This window comes from Eimeria acervulina, genomic scaffold (genome assembly GCF_000499425.1).
Source record: "Eimeria acervulina Houghton genomic scaffold, Eah_scaff271, whole genome shotgun sequence".
Classification (NCBI taxonomy): Eukaryota; Apicomplexa; class Conoidasida; order Eucoccidiorida; family Eimeriidae; genus Eimeria; species Eimeria acervulina.
Genome location: NW_013549942.1, coordinates 1 through 25,517, shown reverse-complemented (window position 1 = coordinate 25,517; position 25,517 = coordinate 1). Strand labels below are relative to the sequence as shown.

Genomic DNA, 25,517 nt, shown 5'->3' with positions numbered 1-25,517 from the left:
GGAGAGAGTTCAAACGGCAGCGATCCACTACTAGTGCTGCCTCCGCAGCACGAGGTGTACAGACACATGGATGCCTTGCCGGTTTCCTTCTCTCACCGGGCCTCTGAGCCTGATGTAAGGCCCCAACATTGGCTGAAGGACTCCGCAGCACAAGCAGCAGCAGCACCGGCAGCGGGTGCTGCTGCAGCATCCGCTGCAGCAGCAGCGGAAGCAGCAGCAGCAGCAGCAGCAGCAGCAGAAGCAGAAGCAGAAGCAGCCACCAAAGATGACACTGCACGATGCGAGGCCTTCTTCTTCAAAGAAGCTGAACTCGTGCTGCAGCAGCTGCACACTCTGGCTGACCTCACCCAACAGGCAGCAGCACTTGCTCTTGAGGATGCCTCCATAGAGAAAACCGAGTCAGCAGCAGCAGCAGCGGCAGAGGCAACAACAGCAGCAGCACGACCAGCAACATCTTCTCCTGTGACTGCATCTTGCAGCTCCCAGCAGGGGAATGGTTCTGCAGCGCCCGCTGCAGCAGCAGCAGCAGCAGCGGCAGCAGCAAAAGCAGCAGAAGGGGAGCAGCTAACGGTTTTCAGTGTGGATGTGTGGCTGCGTCGTTTTTGTAGCATAGCAGCAGAAGTTGTATATACACTGGAGCGATATCAGGAGCAGCCGCAGTTGTTAGATCCTTACTTGCCTCAGCAGCTAGAAGTACTTGTACAGCCCGTTAGGCGGCATTTGCTGCTGCTAGCGCAGGAGCAGCAGCAGCTGAAGCGCATTCGTTGTAAGTGGGCAGCAGCAGTTTCTTGCTGCTGTCTCCGCATGCTGCTGCACCTGGTGTACGTACACTGCAAAGTGAGGGGAACGAAAGCCATTCGCTCTCTGCTGCCACAAGAGCCCGAGCTGCTGGAGCAGGTGCTGGCTGCTGCAGCTGCACTACAGCAGCAGCAGCAACAGCAGCAGCAGCAGTATCAGGAGCGGGAGGAGGAGCAGCAGCAACCTCAGAGCAATGATAATTCGTGCGCAGGAGCAGCACAAGATGCAAAAGCAACAGCAGCAGCAGCAGCAGCAAGAGCAGAAGCAGCAGCTGCTGCTGTTTGTCGCGACAGCGCGCCTCTTTGGAGTTCTATCTTTACCCTTTTTGCTTGGCTTTCTCTCCTCGTGTTAGCTCCCTTTAGTTTGCTGTCTCTAGACTCCAACAGCAACACAAACCAGCAGCAGCAGCAGCAGCAGCAGCTAGTGCAGAATCAGCAGCAGCAGCAGCAGGAAGAGCAGCAGCAGCAACGGGAAGAAGAGCAGCAATTGAAGTTGGCTGAAGCAGCAGACGCTCCTCTGGGTTGGCGTCTGCTGCACTTGTCTCTCTCCACCTTCTCAGGGGCCTCCAAAGCAACAGATGCTGCTGCGCTGCTGCTGCAGTCTCTCTTTTTGCGGCCAGATACGCATCAGCAGCAGCAGCTTCTCCTACGAACCTTCCTTCGGTACTGCGAGCTCAAACTCTGGGGCCAGCAGCAACAAGACCAGCAGCAGCAGCAGCAGCAGCAAGAACAGCAGCAGCAGCAGCAGCAGCAGCCGGGAGTTGGCAGCCTGTTTGGTAGCGAGCAAACAAACGGCAAGTGCACTGAAACAAATCCATAGCAGCACAAGGAGATCTGCTTCTACCTATTTAGTTGTCTTCTCTTTATAATTGCGTATGCCCCCATTTGCTGTGCCGCATGCAGCAGCAGCTGCATGCAGCCCCAAGCTTGCTTTTGTTTGTTTCTTTTTGCTGTTTTTCTTGCAGCTCTCGCCGCCTTGCAGAAGGTGCTAAAGATACTCCGCGCAGCAGATGCTGCTCCGCTGCTGCCTAGGATCCAGCGCCTCGTTCTGCAGCAGCAGCAGCAGCAGCTACTGCAGGCCTCGGCGCTCCTTCGCAAGCATCAGCTTTCGTGTGCTGCTCGCGTTGCGCTGCTGTTGCTGCCCAGTAAGCCTGCGAAGTGGCGGTACTGCATAAACGCTCGCTCTCTGGAGCTGCTGCTGCAGCAGCAGCAGCAACAGGAGCAGCAGCAGGAGCAGCAACAGGAGCAGCAGCAGGAGAAGGAGGAGGAAAAAGAGGAGGCGGAGGCAGCAGACATTTCTGAAGCAGCAGCAGCAGCAGTTGAGGCCTTCCTCTCTCTTGCGCTGCAGCGCCTCGCCGATGCAGACAGCAGAGTGCAGTGGGTAGCAGCAAAAGGAATTGGCCGGGTCTCCCTAGCCCTACCCAAAGAATTTGCTGAACAGGTCAGAAGCAGTAGCGGCAGCTGCTGCAACAGGAGCAGCAGCAGCAGCAGCAGTAGCAGCAGCTGCGGCAGCGGCTGCTGCATCAGCAGCTGCTGTTCCTGAACCGTTGCTGCTGCAGCTGCAACACCAGCTGCTGCGGCGGCGGCAGCAGCAGCAACGGTTTAGGAACAGCAGTAGACGCTCAACAGGCAGCTGCAGCAGCAGCAAAAAGAGCAGGAACAGCAGCATCACCATAAGCAGCAGCAGCTGGATTTGCAGTGATGCATGCAGGACTTGACTGGGAATTCCGTATAAATATAAATATAAATATAAATATAAATATAAATATAAATATAAATATAAATATAAATATATATATCAGTTGTGTGTGGGGTGTTTAGGTTTGCTGCGCGGTGCTGCAAAACTTTGAAGCAGAGACGTTGCCGTTGCTTCCAAGCGCAGCAAGCGGTGCTGCAGCAACAGGAACTGCAGCAGGAGGAGCAGCCGCAGGAGCAGGAGCAGGAGGAGAAGCAGCAAAGACAGCAGCAGCAGCAGCAGCAACAGACAGTCTGTGGAGAGAGAGTATATCAGGGGCCTCTTCTGCTGCTGGAGAGAGGCTTTTGAGTGGCACATGTCTCGCTGTTGCAGAGCTGCTGCGGCTGGGGGCAGTGCAGCAGCAGCAGCTGCCTCAGGCGCTGCGGTTCTTATGCCGCTGCGTCGTGTATACCGGCCGCAGCAGCAGCAGCAGCAGCAGCAGTAGCAGTGGGTCGGGTGCATGCGTGAGAGATGCTGCTTGTTATGGGGCTTGGGCCTTTGCACGCTGCTACTCTGCTGCAGCAGCAGATTTGCTGCTGCGGCGCTCTCTGGGGAGGCATCTGCTGCTGGCGCTGCTGTTTGATAGCTCCGTCTGCATGCGACGTGCTGCTGCTGCAGCATTCCAGGAAATCGAAGGCAGACAAGGGCAGCTGCAGCAGGGCCTCAGCATTATTACAATAGCAGACTACTTTACGATTGGCAGCAGACGCAGCAGCTTCCTTGTTGCTGCACCTGCTATTGCTGCCCTCGAACCTCAGCTGCAGGAGCAGCAGCAGCAGCAGCAGCAGGATGTACCTCTGTCTATTGTTCTACTCGAATATTTGTGCTGCCGGGTGTACAGACACCCCGATCCTCAAATGAGGCAGTTAGCTGCTGCTGCTGTTGCACGCATTACTCCCTACGCCAAACCCTACGCTGCCTCCGTAAGCCCTTATTGCAGATTCCTACCAGCAGCAGCAGCAGCAGCAGCAACAGCAGTGCTTTAGCAGAGGCCAGCACCACCCCGTCTTCCACAGCACACACTAGCTGCAGCAGCAACAGCAGCAGCAGCACGGCGTTGCCTGCGTCTTTTTTTTTCTATGCAAGTTGCATCTCTTCCGTCGATTTGACTCGATGTGCTGCTGCTGCTGTACTGCTGCTGCCTTGGTGCTGCAGGTGCTGCTGCCGCTGCAGCTGCAGCGACTGCAGCAGCCCAGCGCTGCGCTTGAGGAGCTGCACGGCGCCTATCTGCTGCTTGCTTCCCTCGTGGAGGCACTTCCAGCAGCACCAGATGTTGCTCCTGTTCCTGCTGCTGCTGCAGCTTCTGCTGCTGCTGCTGCTGCTGGTGCGGGGGCAGCAGCAGCAGCACAACGTGCTGTGGGCGCCGCGGCAGAACTGGCACGGGAGGGCAGCAACGCAGCAGCAGCAGCAGCAGCAGCAGCAGCGGCAGGGGTGGTGGATGCGCATGTGCAGCAGCAAGTGAGGAACAGCCTCGTTGTCTTTGAAAAGCAAAGACCGTACAGACGAAGAGGAGGAGATCTCTTAAGAGAAGCTGTCTGCAGCTTTATCACCTCCATTGGTAGGGCCTTGCTGCTCACCTGCAGCAGCAGCATCAGCAGCGGCAGCAACTGCAGCAGCAGCACCGGGGCAGGGGCAGCAGCAGAATGCTCCGCTGTAGTAGCTGCACCTGCAGCTGCAACAGCAGCAGCAACAAGAGTAGCGCCAGCATCAAAAGGTTTTTGAGAGTGTTGAGCAGTAGAAGCAACGGGGGAGGGGGCTGAAAGCTGCGTGTCTTCTGCTTTGCTGCTGCTGTTGCTGCTTGTGCTGCTGCTGCTGCTGCTGCTGCGTGTGTGGGTGCAGCAACGAACAAATCGTGGGCCTTTAGGTCGGCAACGTGCAGCAGATATTTAGATTCTTGCTTCGATAGCCTCAAGTCATTTGCTGCTGCTGTTCAATATGCAGCAGCAGAAGCCATTCGCGCGCTGCTGCAGCACCGCATGCCGCCGCAGCAGGCGCAGCAGCAAATCCTACCCAAACTGCTGTTGCTGCTGCAGCAGCAGCACCACGTCGCCGCCCGCAGCGGATTCCTGCTGGGTCTGGCTGCGCTGCCTGCTCAGGTGTATCGCCTGGAGCTGCAGAAGCAGCAGCAACAGCAGCAGCAGCAGAGGCAGGCGGCGTCAGTGCAGCAGCAGAACCGAAGCGACACCCAGGATGGGCAGCTGGTGCAGCAGGAGCAGCAGCAGCTGCTGCTGCTGCCTGTTCTGCTGCAGGAAGCAACGGCGCTGGCTCCTTTGGGGTGTACAGACCTCAACGACCCCAACAGCAGGAGAAGCGCTTTGCTGTGTCTGTCTTCTCTTATAGAAGCAGTATCTCCAGTGCATGCAGCAGCTGCGGCTGCGGCGGCAGCAGCAGAAGCAGGGGAGGAGGAAGCCCCCGCAGCGGCAGCAGCAGCAGCAGAGGCAGCAGCAGCAGCAGCAAGTCTTGACTGGGAGGCTATTGTGAGCTGTCTAGACACCTGCGCTGCAGATTATTCTGTTGATCAGAGAGGGGACGTAGGCAGCTGGGTGAGAGAAGCTGCTGCTGAAGTTGCTGCTCTCATTCTAGAGTCCTTTCCTTGCTGCTGCAATAGACGCAGCAACAGCAGCAGCAGCGAGAGCAGCAGCAGCAGCGGGTGCAGCACCGGTGGCGCTGGTGCTGCTGCTGAGGGACAGCTATCTATGGCGGAGCTGCAGCAGCAGCATCTTGCTGCTGCATGTGGACCTGACCTGCAGCAGCGGCAGCAGCTGCTGCAGTTGCTGCTGCGGATGTCTCTAGAAAGCCTCACAAGAACGCGCAGCAGAGCTGCCTTCCTTCTTAGTCGCCTCCTGGCTCCACTGCCTGCTGCAGCAACACCACAACAAATATTCAAAGTACATGCTGCTGTTGTTGCTGCTGTTGCTGTTCATGCTGCTGCTTTTGCTGCTGTTCTTGCTGCTGCTGCTGTTGCTGCCCCGGGTATTCCTGTTGCATCTGCGAGTGTCTTTGTTTTCCGCTGCTGCTGTTGCTGCTGCTGCTGCTGCTGCGGTGCTTCATGCTGCATGCACAGCTGTATTTGTTTTTCTTCTTTGTGTGCACTTATTCTATTTACCCTGATATTTATATTTATAATTATATTTATTCTAATTATTAATAATAACAGTGAGAGGAGGAAGAGTAAATAAATAAATAATTAATAAATAAATAATTCTTTTGTCTTATGAATGTAGGCGCGGTGGATATGGAGGCGGGTGCTGTATGAAGTCGCTTATGAATATGATGCGCAGCAGCAGGTGTCTGCTTCTGCTGTTGCTGCTGCTGCTGCTGCTCCCAATTATCTTCATCCGCGCTGCTGCTGCAGCTCCTGCAGCAGCAACAGCAGCAGCACCAGCAACAGCACCGACAGCAGCAGAAACAGGTGTTTGATGTCTCCATTTGTTCCCTCAGCAATGCCGCTGCTGCAGCACGCCTTTGGTTTGCTCCAGCTGAAGCAGCAGCAGCAGGAAGAAGAGACGCGTCCAGAGGAGCCGTTTGCTCAGCAGCAGCTCTCGTCGCTTCCCCCTGTGCACCAGCAGCAGCAGCAGCAGCACAGCAGCAGCAGCAGCAGCGCGAAGGATGAAGTTTTAGTGCGGTCGTTCTTAGAAGGTGGTGCTGCTGCGCTGCAGCGGACTCACAAAGCAGCAACTTCTCTTCGCCTGCAGGTGTATTGCGATTCATTTCAGGTGTACAGACACCTCGTGCCCCTGTTGCTGCTGCGGCAGTTTGCTGCTGCTGCTGCCGCAGGAGCTGCACTCGGCCTTGGTGCTTCCCTAGGCAGCGCAGCAGCCAGCGCACAAGGGGGAGCCTTCACTGCGCTTCTGCTTGCAGATAGCATGCAGCAGCAGCAGCAGCAGGTGGAGCAGCAGCAGCAGCAGCAGAGCATTGTGCTTGAAGATGATAAGGCAACATATGCAGCCTTGATCGCAGCGGCGCTGCGGGCCCGTAAAGAGCAGCTGCAGCAGCAGCAACACGAGCAGCAGCAGCAGCAGCAGCAGCAGCAGCAGAATGCGGAGCAGCAAGGAGCGGCTGCGGACGTGGGTAGTGCTATCGTAGAGGTGCTGATGAGTACTTGGGAGCAGCCTATGAGTTCATCAGCAGCAGGAGCAGCAGCAGGAGCAGCAGCAGCAGAATCGGGAGCACCAGCAGCAAAAGCAGCGGGCCACGCGGAGTATCAGAAGAAGCTGCGGGAAGCAGCAACATCTGCATGCGCTTTGCTGCTGCAGAACAACTTTTTAGCAGCAGCAGACGGTGAGGCAAACAATCGCTTAAAATAATACCTTCTTAAATGTTACAGTGTACGTACACCTGACGCACTGCAGCTGCAGCAGCTGCAGCAGCTGCAGTACCTGCAGCAGCTGCAGCAGCATTCATTAGGCATGGTGCATGCTCATTCATGCCGCTGCGCTGCTCTTGTGATTGTGCTGCTGCTGCTGCTGCTGTTGCTGCTGCTGCTGCAGTACCGCGGCTGCTGCAGGCCCTCTGGCGTCTGGTGGGAGTCCGTAAAGGCAGCAGCAGCAGCAGCAGCAGGAGAGGCACCCAGGACTTTGACATGCTGCGGCGCACATGCATCTTAGCGGTCTCCCTTGCTGCTGCGAGGCCCCGAATACCCTCTGCAGCAGGCGCAGCAGCAGACATGGCAGCAGATGCAGAAGCAGCAGCAGCAGCAGCGCATGCGCAGCGCGTGAGCTGCTGTCTCGCCATCCGCTTCTTGAGGCATCCGTATGCATATCAAACCAGAAGGCTGCTACTAACGAATTTAACTGCATAGAAGCAGCAGACTTTGCTGCTAGTGTTGCTGCCGCTGCTGCTAGTGTTGCTGCTGCTGGTGTTGCTGCTGCTGCTGCTGCTAGTGTTGCTGCTGCTGCTGCTGGTGTTGCTGCTGCTGGTTTTGATGTTCCTGGTGCTGCTGCTGCTGTTCCTGGCGTTGCTGCTGCTGGCGTTGCTGCTTCTGCTGCTCGTGTTGCTGCTGCTGCTGTTTCTTCTGCCGTCATTTGTGTTGCTTTTGCTGCTGTTGCTGCTTCGCAGGTTCCCCAAGTTGAGGGCGATAGCAGCTGAGCAGCTATACTCCTTTTTGCTGCTGCTACCTGCAGCAGAGGTAACCTCCCCTGACCAGCAGCAGCAGCAGCAGCAGCAGCAGCAGCAGCAGCAGCCATTCAGTCTGCCGCAGCAGCAAATCGACAAGGCTGTAGAGCTTCTCATAACCACTCCGTGGGTGCAGCTCACGCAGCTGGTCTCGCAACAGCAACAGCAGCAGCAGCAGCAGCAGCAGCAGCCGTGCATGCAATTGATGCAGCTACTGGGCCTTGAGGAAGAGTGGCAGGAGTGTGATTGTTTGTCTTTTTAAGTGTTTGTTTATTTACTTATTTCTTTTTATATATATTTATGTGTATATTTATCTGTTATTATTTATTTTCTTATCTATCTATCTATTTGTTTATATTATTTGCTGTGCAGCAATAACTGCAGCGCCTCGAGAAGAGGCAGGGAGAAGAATTGCTGTTTGTTTGTTTTATCATTTTGTTTAAGCTCTAATAATAATAGACAATATTAATAATAAATAGTAATAATAAGAATAACAATAGTAATAATAATGCTGCTGTTAGTATATTATATGCAATATACAAGCAGCAGCATTATCATTACTATTACTTTTATTATCATAATTTTCTGGTGTATAGGCAGCAGCAATCTCTACTGTATATACAGCTACAATGCATGCGGCTCGCAACTTAACTTTTTCTCCTTTCTTTTCTCGCTTACGTTTGCTGCTGCTTGTGCATGCGTTTGGTCCTGCATGCACACGGATCAGCTGCCCATTACAACAGCAAATTACCTCTGACTTCAGCGGCAGCAGCAGCAGCAGCAGCAGCAGCAACAGGAACAGCAGCAGCAGCGCAGCAATGGCAACAGCACCAGCTACTGCTATGGCTGCAGCAGATGCAGCTGCTTCTGCTCAGGTGTAAATAAATGTTTTGTGTGCAGCTTAGCTTCCTATTAATGCGGTCTTCCAGAGCACAGGAAGGCTGCGGTGTACAGACACCTCAAGCAGGCTCGATATTATATCGCCCATACTTCTACTGCTGCTGCTGCTGTTGCTGCTGTGGCTACTCCCACTGTTTTAAAGCCCCTGAAGCTGCAGCAAACGATTCCTTAGGAAGTTTTGTTTTTGAGAAATTCTGCAGCGTTTTTGCGAAGAGCAGCAGCAGCAGCAGCAGCATCGGCAGCAGCAGTAGCAGCAGCTGCATCGGCAGCAGCAGCAACAGCAGCAGCAGGGCCTCTCCGGAGTATTCTTTTTATTTTACATTGCAAGTAATACAAAAATTAAATATATTTTTGATATTCACAATATAACATCAGAGAAGAAAAGCATATATCTCTCTTCTTTCTTGCTGCTGTGGGGCCCGGGGCCCACCAGCTCGACGTGCTGTTGCTGCTGCTGCTGCTGAGCAGCAGAAGCAGACGCAACGGCAGTTGCTCTCTAATTTTTGTTGCCTTCTTTGTACGGGTTGACAGCAAACTGCTTTTTGCTGCACTATTTATAGCAGGAGGCCCTGCGAGACCCGGGGGCTTACAGAGTATGCTGCAGCAGCAAGAAACAGCAGCGCAGCAGCAGCTGCAGCAGTGTGCTGCTGCTGCTGCTGTGGGCTCTGTTGCTCCATCCACTCTGGATTGTGCTCCTGCTGCTGCAGATGCTGCTGCTGCTGCAGGTACTGCTGCTGCTGCCGCTGCAGCAGCAGTAGGCACCGATGTGGGATCGCCTCCAGGAATCGATCCCAGCGCTCGCCCCACAACTGAGCCTAATGTCCCGGTAGGGGCACCAGCAGCTGCAGCAACTGCAGCAAGTGCAGCAGCTGCTGCTCCTGCTGCTGTACCGGTAGCAGCACAATTCGCACCTGTGGAGCAGCAGCAGCCAGCTGCTGCTTGCGTGGATACGGCTGCTGCTGCAGTACCAGCAGGAGCAGCAGCAGCAGCAGGACAACCCTCTGCTCCTTCAGCAGCAGGGCTGCCTTTTGCTGCTGCTACTGCAGCAGCACCTTCAGCAGCAGCAGCTGCTGCAGGGACCTCCTCATGCTGCGGCGTTGAGGTCTCATCAGGCGGAGGGGGAGTAGTGACAGCAGCAGCAGCAGCAGCAGCAGCAACTCCAGCAACAGAAGCACCGGAGGCAGCGGTATCTGGAGCAGCAGAAACTTTGCCGGAAGCAACAGCAGCAGCAGCAGGAGCGACCGCAGCTGCTGCCGTCCCAATGGCTAGCAGCAGCAGCAGCAGCAGCAGCAGCTGCAGCAAATTGCAGGAGGCGCTGCAGAGGGAAATTGTTATAGATGGAGAAACAGAAATTGATGATCTTATTGTGGCAGCTCATGTGGCCCAGGTGTGCTGTTGCTGCTGCTGCTGCTGCTGCTGCTGGTGCTGCTGGTGCTGCTGGTGCTGCTGCTGCTCCTTGTGCTGGTGTTGGTGTTGCTGTTTGTGCTGCTGCTGTCTGCTAGCTTCCGTCTGCTTCTGCGTTCGTCTTGATACCGGTGCTGATTGCTGCTGCTAGATGCTGCTGTTGCTGCTGTTGGTGTTTCTGCTGCTGCTGTCTTGCAGGCAGACGCATTGCTGCTGCAGCAGCTGCAGCTGGCGGAGCCCGTACACCCGAAACTGATGCAGCGGCCACCTGCTGCTGCTGCCCGTCGCAGCAGCAGCACCAGCAGCAGCAGCTGCAACAGCAGCGATAGCGAAGATGAGGAGCTTCCTTTGGGCTCTTCTAAGACGGCAGCAGCCGCAGCAAATGCAGCAGCAGCAGCAGCTGGCACTGGGCTAGCAGCAGAGGGAGAGCTTGAGCAGCAGCGGCAGCTGCTGCAGCAGTGGGATTCAAGAGAGGGAACAAAAGCAGCAGCAGCAGGTGCAGCAGATGCAGCAGCAGCAGCAGCGGATGCCATGGAAGCAGATTGCTGCAGCGATGAAGAGGAAGCGGGAGCGGCAGCAAAGGAAGACCTGCGCTCACTCATACAAGTTAGCTGCTGCTGCTGCTGCTGCAGCCGCTGCTGCTGCTGTTGCTGCTGTTGCCGCTGCTGCTTCTGGTGCAAATGCCTTTCCTGGTGTTGCTGTTGCTGCTGTATACCGTTGCTGCTTGTGCTCTTGCTGTTGTTGCCGTTACTGTTGTTGCTGTTGCTGCAGCTGGTGCTGCTGCTTCTGCTGCTGTTGCTGCCCCTTTTCCTGCTGCTGCTTCTGCTGCTGCTGCTGCCGTTTGCTGCACATGTTTTGGGTTGGAAATAGCTGCCTTACATTTGCCTGGAACATTGTGCTGTTTCTGCTTCTGCTGCTGCTGCTGCTTCTTCTTCTGTTCCTTCTGCTGCTGCTGCTGCTCCTGCTCTGCTGCTGTTGCTGCTGCTGCTGCTGCTGCTGCTGCTTCTGCTGCAGCCTATAGAAGTTGCTGATTTGCCTTCGTTTGTTCCTGAAGAGGGTGAATTAATTTGCTGCGGTTTTGTTGAGTCCATCATCGGCACCGCCATCTGCGTGAAGGCGAAGACAGTGAGGATGTTAATTATATTTATTAATTAATATAAATAAATATAAATAAACAAATATAAATAAATATAAATAAATATAAATAAATTAATTAATATATGTATGCATGTGTATATGAATTTGTATAATCATATATATATATATATATATATATATATATATATATATATGTTAAACAGAAACACCCAGAGACAAACAGACAGCAGAAACAGAGACAGACAGACAGCAGAAACAGAGACAGACGGAGACAGACAGAGACAGAGACAGAGACAGAGACAGAGACAGAGACAGACAGGGACAGAGACAAACAGACAGCAGAGACAGCGACAGACAGACAGCAGAAACAGAGACAGACCGAGACAGACAGCAGAAACAGAGACAGACCGAGACAGAGACAGAGACAGGCAGAGATAGAGACAGAGACAGAGACAGGCAGAGACAGAGACAGAGACAGAGATAGAGACAGACAGTATGCTCGGAGCATTACGCCCGACTGTGAAGGCCTTCTGCTGCTGCTGCTATTCCTGCTGCTGCTGCTGCTGCTGCTGCTGCAGGGTTCGAACCCGATGGACTTGGGCTCTGTTGTTTGTCTGGAAGACCGCCGCATCTTAGGAGTAGTGAGTAGCCCTTCACCGTCTACGTTATTAGCTAGCTAGCTAGCTAGCTAGCTGTCTAGCTAGCTGCCTAGCTAGCTTGGGGTCTTGCTGGACTAGTAGTATGTCTTCAGTCGGCTGTGTTTGTTTTGATGCCTTCTGCTGCTGCTTCTTTTCGTCTTACATTGTGTTTGTTGTCTATCTATCTATCTAGCTAGCTAGCTAGCTGTCTAGCTAGCTAGACAGATAGATTGATAGACAAGCGAAGCAGCTCTCTAGTTCTAATGCTAGCACGCAGCTATATTTACTGGGCAGATGCCTGACTAGCTAGCTGCCTGCCTAACTAGCTAGCTACCTAGCTAGCTTGCTAGCTTAGGTAGACAGGTAGGTAGCTAGCTAGGTAGGTAGCTAGGTAGGCAGCTAGCTAGTCAGCTAGGTAGGTAGGTAGGTGGCTAGCTAGCTAGCTAGCTAGCTAGATAGCTAGAGGTGATCGGGGGAGCTGCTTTTTGCTGCAGGTGGCGGATACTTTTGGGCCGACTTCGTCTCCTTTTTATGTGGTGTACGTACAGCAGGATGTGCTTGCTGCAGCAGCAGACAGCCTCAAGCCTGTGAGCAGCACTTGTCTTATTTTTGATGTTTACATTGCCTCCTTCTGTCTCTTCTGTGCCATCTGTCTCTCTTATTTGTTTATCTCTGCTTGCATGCGTCTGTCTGTCTCTTATGCTTTTTGCTTCTTCTGTCTCTTTTGTCTTTATCTGCTTCTCTTTCTTTGTCTCTCCTGCAGCCACTAATACTACTGCAACAATTGCTGCTGCTGCTGCTGCTGCTGCTGCTGCTGCTGCTGCTGCTGCAGGGTGTGGCTGTGTTGTGTGACGTAGCGCACGCCTCATTTCTGCTGGATCAGCACGGGAAGGCCCTTGATTACCTCCACTCCAGGTTAGTTGCTGCTCGATTTGCTGCTGCTGCTGCAGCATGGTGCTGCTGCAGCAGGTTGCTGCTGCAACATGGTGCTGCTGCAGCAGGTTGCTGCTGCAACATGGTGCTGCTGCAGCAGGTTGCTGCTGCACCACCAGGTGATGTTTCTGCTGCTGCTGAAGCAGGCGTCGTTAGCGTACTGCCGGCACTCGTTGCCCGCAGCAGCATCAGTAGTTGAAGCAGCAGCTGCTGCTGTAGGTATAGCTTCGGGTGTTTGCTGCTGCGCTGCAGCAGCGGCCCCTTCAGCGGCCGCCCAGAGGATGGAGGAGATTGGGAAGAAGACTCAGGGGATGATGAGGAGCAGCAGCAGCAGCAGCAGCAACAGCAGCAGCAGCAGCAGCAACAACCGCAACGGCAACAGCGCAGGAGTAAGGGTGCACAGCAGCAGCAGCAGCAGCAAACAGAGCAGCAGCAGGCAAACAGACGCACTCGATCTCGCAGAGGTAGGATGCAGCAACAGCAGCAGCAGCAGCAGCAGCTGGGCGTTGCACAAGTGCCTTCACCTCCACCACCATGGCAGCAACAGCAGCAGCAGCAGCAGCAGCAGCATCATTTGTATGATGCAGCGATCCCGCCTCCCCCTCCTCCGCCAGCCTTCCAAGGCTCATATCAGCAGCAGCAGCAGCAGCACTATATGCAGCAGCAGCCGCAGTATATGCAGCACCCGCAGCAGTATATGCAGCAGCAACAGCTGCCACAATACGTGCAGCAGCAGCAGCAACAGCCTCAGTTTCCCCAGGTGCCGAGGCCACCGCAGCCGCCCCCTTACCCAGTGCAGCAGCAGCAGCAGCAAGTTGCGTCATTAGTGCAGCCGCAGCAGCAGCCATACATACAGCAGCAGCAGCCCTACTTGCAGCAGCAACAGCAACCGTACATACAGCAGCAGCAGCCTCAGCAGCAGCACTACATGCAGCAGCAGCAGCCTCAGCAGCAGCCGCTTCCCCAGTTTTAGCTGCTGGAGAGGGAATGGGCAGCAGCAAGCGCAGCAGCAGCGGCTGCAGCAGCAGCAAGAGCAGCGGCAGCAACAGCAACTTGCTGCAGCCTGTCTTGACACCTAACAGCGTATTCTCTCTCCTGATGCTTCAATTCCCGCTGCTGCAGAAGCACTTTAAGGCAGCAGTAGCTGCTGCTGCAGCAGCTGCAGCAACGCAGAAGCAGTAGCAGCTGCAGCAGCCGCAGCAACAGCAGCTGCAGCAGCAGCAAGGGGATGGTTTCAGTTGCGGAGACAGTCGGGGTCTGCCATCTCTTTACTTCTATACAACTCCCCTTAGTTCAGGCAGGGGCTAGCTAGCTGGCTAGCTAGCTAGCTAGCTAGCCAGCTAGCTAGCTGGAAGGGTGACTAGCTAGCTAGGGCTTTGTGTCTTGAAGTCGCTGTTGTTATAAACCCTAAACCCTAAACCCTTAAACCTCAATCGCAGCTCGAAAGATACCTGCTGCTGTTGTAGCTGATTCTGCTGCTGCAGCTGCTTCTGCTGCTGCTACTTCTGCTGCTGCTGCTGCTGCTCTTGTGCATATTAAATGTAGTTAAAAGTGAGTGATGGTTGTAGAGGCTGTCTCCTTTTGTAAAAGGAGACAGAAAAAGTAGAGAAGAGAGACAAAAAAGAAAGGAGACATAAAAACAAAGGAGACAAAAAAGAGACAAAAGAGACAAAAGAGACAAAGCAGATAAAAGAGACAAAAAAGAGACAACAGAGGCAAACGAGACAACAGAGACAACAGAGACAACGGAGACAAAGGAGACAGCAGAGACAACAGAGACAACGGAGACAAAGGAGACAAAAGAGACGAAGGAGACAACAAGCGGAGGAGACAGCATAATGCAGCCAGCGTTGTTTATGCTGCATATAATTCAAAGAAGGCCTAAAGGAGACTCAAAAGCAGCAAATGTTTGGGGTGTACGTACACCCCAAATATGTATATATATATATAATATATATATATATATATTGTAGACAATACATATTATATGACGTATATATATATCATATATACATAATGTATAATATTGTCTGCGTATAGACGGAGGGTGTAGATAGATACAAAGGCTTTCAGGTAGAGGTAAAGACATTTTATTAGTAAATCTAAATACGTGCAGCAGCAGCAGCAACAGCAGCAGTAGCAGCAGCAGCAGCAGCAGCAGCAGCAGCAGTAGCAGCAACATCAACAACGAACAGCTGCGAGCAAGAGCAGCAAACATTTGCAGCAAATAGAATTTATATTTGAGGGTTTTTATTTATTTGTCTTTTGCAATTAACACCACCCTAAAGGCACTGCAGCGGCAGGGGATGCATGCAGCAGCAGCAGCAGCAGCAGCAGCAGTAGAGCAGCAGCAGCCACAGCAGCAGATAGTGGGGAGGGCAGCTTTAAGGAAAAGTTCGTCCTTCGTTATTTTTTGTTTCATTAATTATTTCTATAGACACAACTTTAACCCTATTATACGCGTGTGTGCTGCGCGATAGGGTTGCTGCTGCTGCTGCTGCTGCTGCTGTTGCTGTTGCTGCTGCTGCTGTTGCTGCTGTTTGTAGTGCTGGTAGGTTGGTTGGCGCAATGGTTTCTGCAGCAGCAGGGGCTGTCGGTGGTGCTGCAGTGCAGCAAGCAGCAGCAGCAGGGGCTGTCGGTGGTGCTGCAGTAAAGGAAGTCGCCCGAAGCTTCCGCTGGCAGCAAGCTCTTGCTGCAGCAGCAGCAAAAGGATATAGAAGCGCAACACTGCCGCAGGGGCATGCGACTATAGTCCCCCGGGTTCCCACACCGGAGACCAGCAGCAGCAGCAGCAGCAGTGACAGCAGCAGCAGCAGCAGCAGCAGCAGCAGCTTGAACAAGGTGGTGTTTGAAGGAAGATACACAAACTTCTCTTTAGGGCATATATGGGAGCGGTATGATTTCTTACAAACTCATTTGCTGCTGCAGGAGGCGTTGCTGCTGCAGCAGGGGCAGCAGCCGGAGCTGCTGCAGCCGGAGCATCTGCTGCAGCAAAGACCAATGGTCTCCTTATCTGTTCAAAGCCCCCAGTCAGGGCCTCTAGACAACCCTAAATAAATAAAGCAGCAGCAGCAAACAGCAGCAGCAGCAAACAGAGCAGCAGCAGCAAACATTAGCAGCAGCAGAACATAATAAGTCCAGCGGCAGCTGCAAACAGCAGCAGCAGCTGCCGCTAGCAACTTCAGCGGCAGCAGCTAGCGGCAGCAAAACATGCAAGACAGCAGCAGCAGCAGCAGCAGCAGCACCGCAACCAGTGGTATGAATAACAGCAGAGGCATCAATACCACCAAGAGCAGCAGCAGCAGCAGAAGCAGAAGCAGCAGCAGCAGCAGCGGTTCTACCTCGAAGCTGCTTGCTGCTGCTGCCTGCTGCAGGAACAACACCAGTTGCTGCTGCAGCTGCAACTGCAGCAGCAGCAGCAGCAGCAGCAGCGGGCTGCCTGCGGTGTCGGTGTCGCAGTGTCTGCCTTCTGTCTCCATTGAGGGAGACGAATTTTTCTTTTTAGTAAAACGCAAGCAAATTAAGTGCTTCCGAGTGTTTAGACTGCTGCTGCTGCTGCTGCACCTGCTGCTGCTGCTGCACATGTTGCTTAAACTGCTGCTGCTGCACATTTTGTTGTAGCTGCTGCTGCTGCTTCTCTGTGTGTGCATTAGAGGCTGAAATAAATTGCACAGCATCTGCTGCGGCTGCTGTTGCTGCTCTTGTTGCTGTTGCTGCTGCTGCTGCTGCTGCTGCTAGTGCAAACACAAAGAAAATTGACAAAGTTTGGCGTCTCCTGCGACCTGCTGCAGCTGCACAGCCAAAGGTCTTCTGCTGCTGCTGCACGTGCAGCAGCAGCAGTAGCAGCTGCAGCAGCGAGAGGAGAGACTACTACTGCGTGCAAACCAGTTGCTTGGAGCCTAAGCTGCGGTGGTTGCTGCTGCTGCTTCCGCAGCAGCAGCAGCAGCAGGAGTTGCTGCACCTTGTGTCTTGCTGCTGTATTGCTTATATAGCTGCAGCAGCGACTGTGGGGTGCGGGGCTGCATGCGCTGCAGCGCAGCTTCAAAGTGGCGCAGCTGCACCGCCAGCGGAGGCTCACCCTGCTGCTGCTGCTGCTGCTGCTGCTGCTGCTGCTGTGGGGCTGTGCAGCAAGTAATATGTTCTCTAATTGCGTCTAGAGCTGCTTCTTTGCAAATCATAACTATCTCAGCCCCACTATACCCAGCTGTACGTACACTGAGCCAGGTAGCTACAGCTGCTGCAGGGCTGTTTTGCTGCTGCTGCTTCTCTTGCTGTTGCTGCTGCTGCTGATGATGCTGCTGCTGTTGCTGCTGCTCTTCAAGGCCCTCTGTGAGCCCGTCTTCTCTTTTCGGATTCATCTGCATATTCGTAGCACTTTGCTGCTGCTGCTGCAGCTGCTGCTGCAGCTGCTGCTGCATAGGCTCCCCAGGGTCTGCATGCGCCTCCCTACGATCAGCAGCAGCATTAGGAGCAGCAGCTTCTGCTGCAGCGCTGGGGTGTATGGGTACTCGTTTGAGTGTATTGAATGCTATTTGCTGCCTCGCATGTCTATCAGGCAGCTGCACATACACCAGACGGTCTAGACGCCCGGGACGCAGCAGCGCAGCATCAAGCAGATCCGGCCTATTTGTTGCTGCTAACACTACAACTGAACTGTGGGGCCCCACACCATCCATCTCCGTCAGCAGCTGAGATAATACGCGACTCTCCACCTATCGAGCAGCAGCAGCAGCAGCAGATGCAGCAGCAGAAAGTGTAGCAGATGCAGCAGCAGATGCGGACGCGCAGTACAAGCAGCAGCAGCAGCATTAGCACCACCAGCATTCGCAGCAGCAGCAGCATTGCCAGCAGCAGCAGCAGCAGCATCAGCATCAGAAGCAGCAGCAGCATTAGCAGCCGCAGTATCAGAAGCAGCACCATTAGCAGCAGCAGCAGCAGCATTAGCAGCAGCAGGTGTACGTACACCCGAAGTGTCTCCTCTTTCTCTGTCTACACCCAAGGCGTCAATTTCATCGAAAAAAATAACACAAGGCGAATTCTGTCGAGCGCGTCTGCACACATACACAACTGTCTCCTCATCAACTGTCTCCTCATCAACTGTCTCCTTCAACCCATACTACTGTCTCCAGCAGCAGCAGCTAATCAGCCGCAGCAAGAGCAGCAGCAGCACAAGCAGCAACAAGAGCAGCAGCAGCAACAGCAAAAGCGGTAGCAGGAGCGAGAAAAGCAGCAGCAAGGCAAGCAGCAGCAGCAGCAGCAGCACAAGCAAAAGCAGCAGCAAACGCAGCAGCAAAAGCAGCAGCAGCAGCAGCACCAGACCTGAATAAATCCCTGATGGCCTTCTCTGACTCCCCAACCCACTTTGAAAACAACTCCGGTCCCTGTAGCACAAACCCTAAACCCTAAACCCTAAACCCTAAACCCTAAACCCTAAACGCTCTTTTTGTTATTATTTATCGTTAATTACTCTTTATTATTTATATTATTATTATTAATTACTTAATGCTTATATTATTATTTATTATTTATTATTGTTATTACTAATATTTATCTTTTATTATTATTTAAGTACACTTTTACAAAGCCTTCATGCCTTCAGTTGTTTATTATTGTTTGTTGATATCTCTATAATAATAATTAAATATACTTTTTATATACAATTATTATATACAATTATTACATATAATGTAAATAATTAATAATTAATAATTAATAATTAATAATTTATAATTATTAATTATAAATTATAAATTATTAACAAGAAGCAAGTTTATTTTGCTGTCCGTTGTTTATTATTATTTATATCTCCGCAATAATAATAAAATATAATAATTAAATATAATAAATATATATTTATAATTAATAATTAATAATTTATAATAATTTATTTATATATACCTTTACAGATAGAAAGTTTATTTTGCTGTCAGTTGTTTATTATATATTGATATCTCCACCCTAACAAAATAATATAATTATTGTATATAATTAATAAATAATAAATAATAAATAATAATTAATAATTAATTATAATTAATTATAATTTATTTATATATACCTTTACAGATAAGAAATTCATTTTGCTTTCTGTAGCAACAGCTTTAGCAAGTAAAGTTTTGCTGCAGCCGGGCGGACCGTAGAGCAGCAAACCCTTTGGAGGCAGCAGCAGCAGCTTCTTGAAGAGAGATGCATGCAGCAGCGGCCACTCAACACATTCTTTTAACTGTCTCTTTGTCTCCTCATAACCTCCGATGTCTCCCCACCTCACAGCAGGTAATTCAACAGAAAAAGCCTTTAAACCCGAAGGCGCAACCTCTTTAAGTGCAGCACGCATGTGGTCTACATTCAAACAGTGCTGCTGCTGCTGCTGCTGCTGCTGTTGCTGTTGCTGCTGCTGCTGCTGTTGTTGTTGTTGCTGCTGCTGCTGCTGGAGAAGGCTTTCTTTAAGGGCAAATGTTGCTGCCGTCCGCAGCAATAACGCCACATCAGCAGCTACAAACGCCTGGGTGCTGTCAGCTATCTGCATCAGCAGCAGCAGCAGCAGCAGCAGGGAGAGCAGCAGAAGCAGCAGCAGGATTAGGATGAGGCATTCTAGCAGCATGAGACAGCAATAAAACCCGCTAAGAAGAGACAAAGGGACTGTCTCCTCACCTCCCGAATTTCAGCTTCCTTCAATTCGTGCGGCAGCTGCTGCAGCAGCTTCTGCAGCATCTGCAGCCGCTCGCCCGCAGAGGGGACACCCAGCTGCAGCAGCAGCAGCAGCAACAGCAAACGGCGGATGCATGCAGCAGTATCAACACCAAAAGCAGCGGCAACAACAACAGCAGCAACATCAGCAGCAGCAGCAACAGCATCGGCAACATGAGCAGCATCAGCAACAACAGCATGAGCAGCAGCAGCAACAGCATCAGCAGCAGCAGCAACAGCATCAGCAGCAGCAGCAGCAGCACATACCTCAATTTCTAGTTCGAGCCTGCCTGCTCTTCTGACAGCTTCATCAATTGCTTCTCTGTGATTTGTTGCACCAACAACAAAAACAAAAGAACTGCTGCTAAGGCCGTCTAAACATGATAGCAGTGCTGCTACCTGACGACGCCCCGCCTGCAGCAGCAGCAGCAGCAGCAGCAGCAGCAAAAGCAGCAACAGCAGCAGCACAAGTAGCAGAAGTGACAGCAGCAGTAGTGTCAAAGCAGCAGCAAAAGGAGAACCAGCAGTATCATTAACAGCCGTAGCAGCAGCAGCACGAACAGCAGCAGCAGCAGCAGCAGCTAGGGACGATATATATATATATATATAAAAGAAAAAAAGAGACAGCAGCAGCAGATACAGCAGCAGAGGCAGAAACAGAGGATGCAAGAGAGACAGCAAGAGAGACAGCAGCAGACACAGCAGCAGAGATCGCAGCAGAGACAGCAGCAGCAGAGACAGCAGCAGCAGAGACGGCAGCAGCAGAGACAGCAGCAGCAGCAGGCGCTCCCACCTCCGTTGCTGAGGGTCTATGGGGACAGAGCGCATCAATTTCATCGATAAATAACAAAGTGCGGCCCCCTACAACGCGCACTGCTGCTGCTGCTGCTGCTGCTGCTGCTGCTGCTGCTGCTGCTGCTGCTGCTGCTGCTGCTGCTTGCTGCACGCGTTCAGCACTCCTGCGAGAGCACTCTTGAAAGAGGAGATGAATATTCTCCTCTGTCTCTCCAGGTGCAGACCCAATTAACTCTGTTGAGTGCACAAGCCTCACTTCAGGCAGCACAACAACAACTCTCTCCTGCTGCTGCTGCTGCTGCTGCTGCTGCTGCTGTTGCTGCTGCTGTTGCTGCTGCTGCAGCCAGCTGCCAGTTACGAGGGAGAAGAGCAGCTCCGAATACGCTGCTGCTGTGTCTCCCTCTCGATTGCTGCTGTTTAGCCCCGCTGCAGCAGCAGCAGCAGCTGCTGCTGCTGCCGCAGCTTTGCTGCTGTCGTAAGCAGCATCAGTCTGCTGCTGCATGCGCTGCTGCAGCAGCAGCATCTCCTCAGCAACAGCCTTCATTAAATATGTCTTTCCTGTCCCTGGGGGGCCCCACAGCAGCAAACCGTTCGGCTGCTGCAGTCCATATGCCCCAAATGCATCAGGGCGCAGCAGAGGCAGCAGCAGCTGCCAGAATACCTGCTGCAGCACAGCTCCACTCCCCGCCAGCCTGCAGCAGCAGCAGCAGCAGCAGCAGCAGCAGCAAGATATACGGAGCAGCAAACGTCAGGGCACTCGGGATGATACTGCAGTAAAAAACCCTAGATCCTAAACACTAAACTCTAGCCTCCCGTCCCTGCTGCTGCTGCTGCTGTTGCTGCTGCTGCTGTTGCTGCTGCTGTTCCTGCTGCAGCTGCTACTGCTGTTGCTGCTGCTGCTGCTGCTACGTGTCAATATGAGCCCACTTTTGAAGGCCCATCGGTTGTCCCTCCTTCTGTTGTAGCAGCTGCTGCCCTTCCTGCTGCTGCTGCTGCTGCAGCTGCTGCTGCTGCTGCGCGAATATGTCAGCTTCAGGATGGAGCGACAGCCGAACCTTCGTCTCAGGCGTGACTCTGTAAAGCTGCTGCTGCTGCTGCTGCTGCTGGGTATTTGCTGCTTCTTGATCGATAACTCTGGCGACCCAGACGCAGCAGAGACCCCCAAGAGAAAACTGCAGCGGCTGCTGCTGCTGAAAGAAGCGACAAAGAAGAGACAGACGAGCAACACGGCGCAAGCTCTCCTTCATTACGCATGCCTTGCTGCCTCTGTTGCTGCTGCCTTTGCTGCTGCTCCCTTTGCTGCTGCTGTTGCTGTTGCTGTTGCTGTTGCTGCTGTTGCTATTTTGAGGTGGGCTGCCTTCCAGCAGCTCCGCCCACCATGCAGCAGGGGGCTTGGTACGCGCTGCTGTTGCTGCTGCTGCTGCTGCTGTTGCTGCTGCTGCTCCGCCTGAAACCCAGGGTAAGGACCGCTGTTGCTGTTGCTGCTGTTGCTGCTGCTGCGGTGGTGTGGTGGTATAGACGTGCAGCAGCTGCAGCTCGATCTCAGTGCACGTGACAGGTGCATGCAGCAGCGGCAGCAGCGACGCCATCACTGACAGCTGCTGCTGCTGCTGCTGCTGCTGCTGCTCCTGTGAAGCCAGGCCTAAGGCCCACCATACATCTGCACTTGCTACGAAATGCATCAAAGGCAGCGCCTCAGCTGTACCTAGCGAAGAAGCATTGCGGATTATCACAACGCACGCCCTGCTGCTGCTGCTGCTGCTGTTGCTGCTGCTGCAGTTGCTGTTGTCGCTGCTGCTGGTGTTGTTGGGTGTGGTGTCGTCGCTGCTGCTGCCGTTGGTGAGTGGGATGCCGTTGCTGCTGCTGCTGCTGCTGCTGCTGCTGCTGCTGCTTGGCAGCTGCTGTCCGCTCTCGAGCCTAAAGAGGCGCTGCGCGCCTTCCACTAACCGCAGCTGCTGCAGCGTCTTTGTTGAAGCAAACAGCGCACCTCCTGCTGCTGTTGCTGCTGGCTGCTGCTGCGAGAGAGTTATTCGCAGGTGCTCGGCAGCAGCAGGAGGGCCCTCAGCCCTCGCCTTCTGGCGGGCAGCCTTCAAATCTGTGCTGTGCATTTTGCTGCTGCTGCTGCTGCAGCTGCCGTGCTGCTGATGCAGCTGTTGCTGCTGCTGCTGCTGTTGCTGCTGCTGCTGTTGTTGCTGCTGCTAGTGACAGCTAATGCTGCTAAGTAAAAAGGAGCTGTCGTGGCGGTGTTGCTGCTGGCGGCCGCCGTGAGGCGGCTGCATCACCTGCAGCAGCTGCTGCAGCAGCAGCAGCAGCAGCAGCAGCGCTTTCGGCAGCGGCGAGAGAAGCAGGTTTGCTGCTCGTCAAGAAATGAAATTTAAAAAGAAAATTTGCTGCTTCTATATAAAAGAAGCTACAGAGCAATCTAGCCTCTCGTCAGTATCACGGCGTGCAGCAGCAGCAGCAGCAACAGCAGCAGCAGCAGCAGCTGCGGCTGCAGCAGCAACACGTTTTAGGCTTCGAAGAGCAGCGGCTAAAGAGGCCTCCTAAACCCTAAAAAAACGAAGCAGCAAAGCCTTTTCACTTTTGCTGCAGCAAAACTAACACACCAGCGAAACTCTACTACCTAAACAGCAGCAACAGCAGCAGCAGCAGCAGCAATGGTTTCGAGGCCCAGTCGTTGCTGCTGCAGCTACTGCTGCGGATCGATACTGCAGCAGCAGCAGCAGCTGCATGCGGGGGGCCCCACACGCAAGACATGCAGCAAGATGTTTGTTAAAAGCACTGATTTACCTCTAAGATTTTAATTTATTCTTTTTCTGCTGCTCCCTACAACTCTTCAAGCCTGCTGCTGCTGCTGCTGCTGCTGCTGCTGCGAGTGGTTGCGCTATTGCTGTGTAAGGATGTTGACCGGAGGTTCTCCTTCATGTGTTGCTGCAGCAGCAGCAGCAGCAGCAGCAAAACCAGCATCATCATCAGCTGCTGCTGTAGGATCTGATGCGTCCTCCAATCCCGGCGCAGCACCAACACCAGCAACAGCAACAGCAGCAGCAGCAACCAACAGCAGCAGCAGCAGCAGCAGCAGCAACGGCCCCTTTGGACGTACTTACAGCACGCCTTCAAGCTACCCTGCTGCAGCAAGTGCTGCAGTGCTTCAGGCATCAACACCACTTCCTGGTGATGCTTTAAATGTTCGAGGATATGATTTTGCTGCTGCTCCTACTCTAGATTTGCTGCTGCAGCAGCTGCTAACCACAGGCTTTCAGGCAACAGAGTTGGGTAGAGCTATTAATGTTGTAAATGATATGCTTAGCTGGCGGCCTCAGACAAAAGAAGAAAAAAGAAAAGCAAAAGCAGACAGAAAAAACAAAAGACAAAAAAAAGCAAACGCTAAAAAGCTCTTGCTGCAGCACGGCCTACACCCCACAGATCTCGGCAACTGCAGCAGCAGCAGCAGCAGCTGCAGCAGCAGCAGTGAAGACAGCAGCGATGAAGATGCCAACCACAACAACACCCCTGCGTCTTCTGCTGCCTCTCACCCCCAGCACCACCAACAGCAACAGCAACAGCAGCAGCAGCAGCAGCAGCAGCAGCAGGAGCAGGATCGTTGTTCAATATGGGTGAGCTTTACATCGAATATGATAAGTTCAGGATTGAGAGAAAGTTTAGTGTTTTTAGCAAAGAATAAATATATTGTAGGTGCAGTAACTTCAGCGGGGGGTATTGAAGAAGATATAATAAAATGCTTCGGCCCTACAGTTGTCGGCGAATTTGACCTAAAAGGACAAGACCTAAGAAAGAAGGGCTGGAACAGGATAGGCAATTTGCTGCTGCCGAATGAAAACTACTGCAAATTCGAGGACTGGCTGCAGCCCCATCTTGATAGACTCCTTATTCAGCAAAGACGCAAACTTGCTGCTGCTGCTGCTGCTGCTGCTGCTGCTGCTGCTGCTGGGGGTGGGGGTGGGGGTGGTAGTGGTGCGAAAGCTGCAACAGGAGAAGCAGCAGATGCATCAGCAGCAGCAACGCCGTCATCAACAGCAACAACAGCAACAACAGCAACAGAAACAGGAGAAGCAGCAGCAGCAGCAACAACAGCAGCAGCAGCAGCAGCAGCAGCAGCAGGAGATGTACATCTGCCAGATGTTGTATTGAGCCCGTCAGAGTTAATACGGTATCTAGGACAAGCAATAGGAGAGACAGCAGGTGCAGCAGCAGAAGAAAGTTTCTTATACTGGTGTTATAGAAATAATATAGATATATTTTGTCCGGGTATAACAGACGGTAGCCTCGGCGATAATATATATTTTCATTCATATAGAAACCCGGGTTTAATAATAGATGTCGCAAAAGATATAAGAAAGATAAACGATTTAGCCTCCAAGTGCTGCTGCACAGGTTTGCTGCTGCTGGGGGGCGGCACTCCGAAGCATCATCTGTGCAACGCGAATTTAATGAAGGGCGGCGCAGAGTTTGCTGTTTATCTTAATGCTGCAGCAGAGTTTGACGGCAGCGACTCCGGGGCGAAGCCTGAAGAAGCTGTCAGCTGGGGCAAGCTTAAACCTTCAAAGAAACATGTCAAAGTTACTGCTGATGCTACACTCACCTTCCCCCTTCTTGTTGCTGCTACCTTTGCTAAACACCACTTCCAGAAGCAGCAGCAGCAGCAGCAGCAGCAGCAGCAGGTGTAGCAGCAGCAGCAGCAGAGACGGCAGCATGTGAAAGTTACTGTTGATGCTATACCTGCCTTCTGTATATATTCATATATGTACATATGCATATATATATATATATACAGATAAATATATATATATATATTATATATATATGTATATACATATATATATATATATGTATGTATATACATAAACGCAGACATCTATACATATATATGTATATATATATATATATATACATATATACATATATTTTATATAATATATATAATATTTATATATTATATATATTATATTTATATATTTATATATGTTCGTTGATGTTTTTCTTTGTTTGTGCAAGCGATATGATATTTGTTTCTGGGCGAGACTTCCGCTAGACAATGCACAAAAACTTTTATTGTCTTTTTCTTCTTAAAATACTTTTATTTGTATCAATAGGTGTGTATATAAATATACACATTGATAAATACTCATACATATATACATATATACATATATACTTATATATATATACTTATATATATATGTTTGTATAAATATTTATAGATGTAGATAGAGGCGGACATATGTATATATATAATATATATACCTATATACATCTATATATATATATATATACAATATATATATTTAAGCAGATTATATATATATACAAATATTTCTGTCTGTTCATATGAGACTAAGCCTCTAACAACAATACTCAGCTTTATATATATATATATATATATATATATAATAT

General features: G+C 51.9%; 4 protein-coding genes across 4 annotated transcripts; 3 read left to right on the top strand and 1 right to left on the bottom strand.

Moving 5' to 3' along the window:
- Positions 1-66: 66 nt before the first annotated feature.
- EAH_00029890 (beta-tubulin cofactor d, putative) lies at positions 67-13,593 on the top strand (the record flags this gene model as incomplete). The annotated part of the gene is made up of 16 exons (XM_013396193.1): positions 67-1,573; positions 1,763-2,238; positions 2,619-3,455; positions 3,688-4,090; positions 4,372-5,420; positions 5,757-6,813; positions 7,023-7,284; positions 7,591-7,887; positions 8,375-8,524; positions 8,748-8,874; positions 9,140-9,934; positions 10,150-10,557; positions 10,966-11,076; positions 11,628-11,690; positions 12,520-12,602; positions 12,873-13,593. 16 exons carry the CDS (start codon positions 67-69, stop codon positions 13,591-13,593), a joined length of 8,346 nt encoding a protein of 2,781 aa, XP_013251647.1.
- Positions 13,594-15,188: 1,595 nt separating this feature from the next.
- EAH_00029880 (hypothetical protein, conserved) lies at positions 15,189-16,102 on the top strand (the record flags this gene model as incomplete). Its single annotated transcript, XM_013396192.1, has 2 exons — positions 15,189-15,623; positions 15,995-16,102. The coding sequence occupies 2 exons, from the start codon at positions 15,189-15,191 to the stop codon at positions 16,100-16,102; spliced, it is 543 nt and encodes a 180-aa protein (XP_013251646.1).
- Positions 16,103-16,519: 417 nt separating this feature from the next.
- On the bottom strand, positions 16,520-22,210 carry EAH_00029870 (ATPase, AAA family domain-containing protein, putative; the record flags this gene model as incomplete). Its single annotated transcript, XM_013396191.1, has 8 exons — positions 16,520-17,332; positions 17,584-17,671; positions 17,940-18,001; positions 18,679-19,140; positions 19,272-19,364; positions 19,575-19,721; positions 20,101-20,794; positions 21,030-22,210. 8 exons carry the CDS (start codon positions 22,208-22,210, stop codon positions 16,520-16,522), a joined length of 3,540 nt encoding a protein of 1,179 aa, XP_013251645.1.
- A 792-nt stretch (positions 22,211-23,002) lies between these two features.
- EAH_00029860 (deoxyhypusine synthase, putative) lies at positions 23,003-24,790 on the top strand (the record flags this gene model as incomplete). The annotated part of the gene is made up of 2 exons (XM_013396190.1): positions 23,003-24,338; positions 24,498-24,790. The coding sequence occupies 2 exons, from the start codon at positions 23,003-23,005 to the stop codon at positions 24,788-24,790; spliced, it is 1,629 nt and encodes a 542-aa protein (XP_013251644.1).
- Between the last annotated feature and the right edge of the window lie 727 nt (positions 24,791-25,517).